The 5000-nt window shown below is 41.7% G+C and overlaps 1 protein-coding gene across 3 annotated transcripts in view; it reads left to right on the forward strand.

Moving 5' to 3' along the window:
* The window catches only part of ubr2 (ubiquitin protein ligase E3 component n-recognin 2), a 46260-nt gene that overhangs the window by 28817 nt on the left and 12443 nt on the right, over positions 1-5000 (forward strand). For all 3 annotated transcript variants that reach the window (XM_030070003.1, XM_030070002.1, XM_030070004.1), the window contains exons 30-34: positions 847-1052; positions 1732-1825; positions 3980-4138; positions 4405-4490; positions 4894-4960. In XM_030070003.1, coding sequence (XP_029925863.1) covers positions 847-1052; positions 1732-1825; positions 3980-4138; positions 4405-4490; positions 4894-4960 — 612 coding nt within the window. The remainder of the gene's footprint in view (positions 1-846; positions 1053-1731; positions 1826-3979; positions 4139-4404; positions 4491-4893; positions 4961-5000) is intronic.

Consider the following 5000-nt stretch of genomic DNA (forward strand, 5'->3'; position numbering starts at 1 on the left):
CCCTGAGAGACAGAGACAGAGACTGAGACAGAGACCGACCAAGAGACAAAAAAGAGAAGAATAACCCTGACCTGGAACAGTTAGCATGCTGCTGTTATAATAAACAAAGAAAACAAAATGGGTTATTAGTAAGCTAATAAGTAGCCTAACTGTCAGTAGAGCAGCAGTAGCTGCTCCTGGCAACGGCTTCTTTTAAAAACCTTCTAAAGTATTAGCAGCTGTTAGCAACAGTTAGCATTGGTGGCCATTGAAGGAGTTGATCTCTATTTTTTTATTTTTGTTTTGTCATTTACATGCTGTGTTGATACTGTTGTTGTCTTTATTATTATTTGGTTAATTGTTTTCTTAACTGATTAGAAAGTGAGACAGACCATCTGCAGGTAAGAAACAAAATAGAGTTTAAACATAATAAAATAGGAATAAATAGTTTATTAACAACATAATTAGTAGTAACAAAATATTTTAATCAAATAGAATTAAATTAAACTCTTAATATTAGTCCTAAATTAATGTTCAACAAATTAGATACTTAACTGACAGGTGGAAAAGAGGTTATTTATTCTTTATTATTATTATTCTTTTATATTTATTTATTTTGAGTTATATGTGGTTTATTTGTTGTTATACGTTAGCTTGAGAGAAAGAAATCAGAGAAAGAAAGAAGAAGCTGAGAATAATAACTTTCATTAATTATTTGTGTAAATAAAAATGTAACTTTTTGTGTCGATGATGTCAGCGTTTGTCCCGCCCTACGGCCGCTCTGATTGGCTAGCTCAGAAATCTGAGCTGGATTTGGCATCAGTGAGACTTTATCACATTTTCTCTGTCCCTCTCTGTGTCTTGCAGTCCTCCCGGTGCGGAGGTGTGTGTGTCGGAGGTGTGTGTGGGTCCCAGGCGGTCAGGGGGCGGGGACAGGCGTCAGCTGGTCACCTGCATCCTGTGCCAGGAGGAGCAGGAGGTCAGAGGTCAGGGCAGGGCCATGGTGCTGGCCGCCTTCGTGCAGAGATCCACTGTCCTGTCCAAGAACCGTGGCCGGGCCCCGCCCAACCCAGGTGAGGCTCACCTCCATCTGTGCTGTCGTGTTAGAATTCTCTTATATTATATTATATTGTATCTTATATTTAATATCGGCCCTGCTGGCAGGTTATTACAACACATTAATAACAGGTTTTATTATTTATTTATTCATCAGCTGTCATGGATCTGGGTTAGGGTTAGTGAACTGTTAGTGCAGTAGCGGAGTCTGGACAGGAGGGGGCAGCAGAAGCAGCAGCTGCTGGTGGCTGTGACACACCTGCATCCACAATACATATTATGTGACTGCAGATAATTATTATCAGTTATAAATAATATGTGACTGAAAAGTTGTTGAGCTTATTGTTCCTGCCCTTCTCACATCAGGAGATAAACATTATTCATATCTTATGTGTGATATCACATTTGGAAAACAAACAAACAAACTTTATTTTATGGAAAATATTCTTTCCTTTGAGGTCAAACATTGTGAATACTATTTGGTAGATTCTTTGTGTGTGTGTGTGTGTGTGTGTGTGTGTGTGTGTGTGTGTGTGTGTGTGTGTGTGTGTGTTCATTGTCTTGGCCAAGGACTTTTATTTTTAAAAGACAAGCGCGCAGGTGTCTTTATGGGCCTGTTCTGTTGTGGTTTTGATGACTTTGTGTGTGTGTGTGTGTGTGTGTGTGTGTGTGTGTGTGTGTGTGTGTGTGTTTCAGAGCATCACGATGCCCTCTTCATGCACCCTGACTTGGCATTTGGCACACACACGGCAAGCTGCGGGCACATTATGCACGCCACCTGCTGGCAGAGGTACGACACCTTCATGTCATCACCCATGTGACTTTACCTGCCCGTCAACCTGCCGCCTCGCACACACCTGTATTTCCCAGAATGCCTTTCAGCAGGCCCAGAGAATGCTGGGAACCATTCAGGTGCCTCAGAGAGTCACAAAAGCAGCTCTTTGAGGAACCAGTGATGGTTCTCCAAAGAAGAGAGAGATATAAACTAGGCTTGTCCTGATCCGGTCACGTGACTGCAGACTCGATCGGAACTCAGACGTTATGTCCCGATCAGGTATCAGATAAATAATATATATACATATGTATATTTATTGTTATTATTTTTAAACACATGTACAGTGTATGGGTTATTAGTGATTAAAAATAAATGAGAATAAAATAGTATTTATTAACTACCAGCGTTTACAGGCGGGTCTGTGTCTGACAGACGCCACTGAACAGAGCATGTGCAGAACATGAACAGAGCATGTGCAGAACACGGCGGCTCGCAGCAGTTTGTTTTAAAGCCGAGGCGCCTGATGTGCTGCTCTGTCTGCTGTGTGGAGATATTTCAAAGAGAACGACAACGACAACAGTTAGTTGGTTTCATAAAGTTTTCTCAGGGCTCTCAGGTCTCACGCATTTCAACCCGTTCACACGCCACACCTTGTATTTCTCATGCAGAGAAATGACCAGGATCACGCCCACCAAGTTTTTTTTATAACAGTGTAGGGACCTATAATTTCCGCGATCACAGACGGAATCGCAGAATTAGACAAGTAAAACGGAAACCGAGTCCAAAAGGCAGAGAAACTCTCCAGCTACAGCAGCGCACTGACATAGATTGTGTAACAAAGCAAAGAGTCGCCACTCCGCTCTATTTTCACTGGCTAACAGCAGCACACTGGCTTAGCTTGTCTATTCAGAGAAGAGGTATCACTTCGGCTTATTTTTCAATCTATGTTATCACATGCATACCACTGCTCGTTCATTGGTAGCTGAATTGTTAGGTCTGTTTGATAAGTAATTTACATTGTTAAAACAAAGAATAATTTAACATATTGTTACTGTAAAAACTACTCTGTCAACCCTCAGGTGAAATAATTATTGATGCATCCTCTTGTCATTTTTGTTCAGTCATTAATAGCATATCATTGTCACCTTTTATTGCTATAACAACATAGTCATTAAATAAATAAACAAATAAAGTGTTGTTTATTTGTTACCTCAATTAATTTAAGGTCATTTATATTTCATTTGTGTGCATTCTAGTCACTAACATTCTAGTCACTAACATTCTAGTCACTAACATTCTAGTCATTAACATTTTAGTCACTAACATTCTAGTCACTAACATTTTAGTCACTAACATTCTAGTCATTAACATTCTAGTCACTGACATTCTAGTCACTAACATTCTAGTCATTAACATTTTAGTCACTAACATTCTAGTCACTAACATTTTAGTCACTAACATTCTAGTCATTAACATTTTAGTCACTAACATTCTAGTCACTAACATTTTAGTCACTAACATTCTAGTCACTAACATTCTAGTCATTAACATTCTAGTCATTAACATTTTAGTCACTAACATTTTAGTCATTAACATTCTAGTCACTAACATTCTAGTCACTAACATTTTAGTCACTAACATTCTAGTCACTAACATTCTAGTCACTAACATTTTAGTCATTAACATTCTAGTCACTAACATTCTAGTCACTAACATTTTAGTCACTAACATTCTAGTCACTAACATTCTAGTCACTAACATTTTAGTCATTAACATTCTAGTCACTAACATTTTAGTCACTAACATTCTACTCACTAACATGCTCAAAATCAAATGACTCGGACTCGGGGGCAAAACAACGTGATCGGGACGTCCCTAATATAAAAATCATAAAGGGAACCATTTCTCATTCCACAAAGAATCTCTCAAACCATCATTCTTTAAGGAACCAGTCAGGAAAGTTCTTTGGTGAAGTGGTTCTTCTGAAAAGGGTTCTCTGTGGAACCACCTGCTGCAGTGCAGAACCCTTTTACAAGTTTTTTCCAATGAGGGAAAAGTTGGTTCTTCATGGAACCGTCACAGAATTGCATTACACCTATGTTTGACGTCCTGTATGTGTGTGTGTGGGTGTGTGTGCGTGCGTGTGTGTGTGTGTGTGTGTGTGTGCAGGTACTTCGAGGCGGTGCAGCTGAAGGAGCAGCGGCGGCAGCAGCGTCTGCGGGTTCACACGAGCTACGACGTGGAGAACGGAGAGTTCCTGTGTCCGCTCTGCGAGTGTCTGAGCAACACCGTGATCCCCCTGCTGCCACACACACACACACTGCACAGGTACACACACACACACACACACACACTGCACAGGTACACACACACACACACACTGCACAGGTACACACACACACACACACACACACACTGCACAGGTACACACACACACACACACACACACACACACACACACAGCACATGCATACACTCACTTGAGGTTCTTTTCATGCACACCATGTTTGGAATGACAACAACCAAACGTTGACCTTGTTGATGTTGTTGTTGTTGTTGATGTTTATGTTGTTGTTGTTGATAACGTCTCTCAGTGCGGATCATCCGAGTTTGGAGGCGTGGCTTCAGTCAACCAATCAGCAGATTGCAGCTCTGCACGCTGCACACAGGAAGTCTGATGGTCAGTCCACTTCCTGTTTCTGTTTCTGACCAGCATCACCTGCCAGTCAGCATGAGGGACATGGGCAATAATCTGTGTGTGTGTGTCTGTGTGTGTGTGTCTGTGTGTGTGTCTGTGTGTGTGTGTGTGTGTGTGTGTGTGTGTCTGTGTCTGTGTCTGTGTCTGTGTCTGTGTCTGTGTGTGTGTGTGTGTGTGTCTGTGTCTGTGTCTGTGTCTGTGTCTGTGTCTGTGTCTGTGTCTGTGTGTGTGTGTGTGTGTGTGTGTGTGTGTGTGTGTGTCTGTGTGTGTCTGTGTCTGTGTGTGTGTGTGTGTGTGTGTGTCTGTCTGTGTGTGTCTGTGTCTGTGTGTGTCTGTGTGTGTGTGTGTGTGTGTGTGTGTGTGTGTGTGTGTGTGTGTGTTGTAGGTGAAGCAGCAGCTGACAGGGAGGATCTTGCTGCTCCTGAAGGTTTCAGAGTTGACTTCATTCCCCCGTGAGTCTCCAGCCTCATCACACTGACTGTTAACTCGGGC

The sequence above is a fragment of the Myripristis murdjan genome, chromosome 15, assembly GCF_902150065.1.
Source record: "Myripristis murdjan chromosome 15, fMyrMur1.1, whole genome shotgun sequence".
In the NCBI taxonomy this organism is placed as follows: Eukaryota; Metazoa; Chordata; class Actinopteri; order Holocentriformes; family Holocentridae; genus Myripristis; species Myripristis murdjan.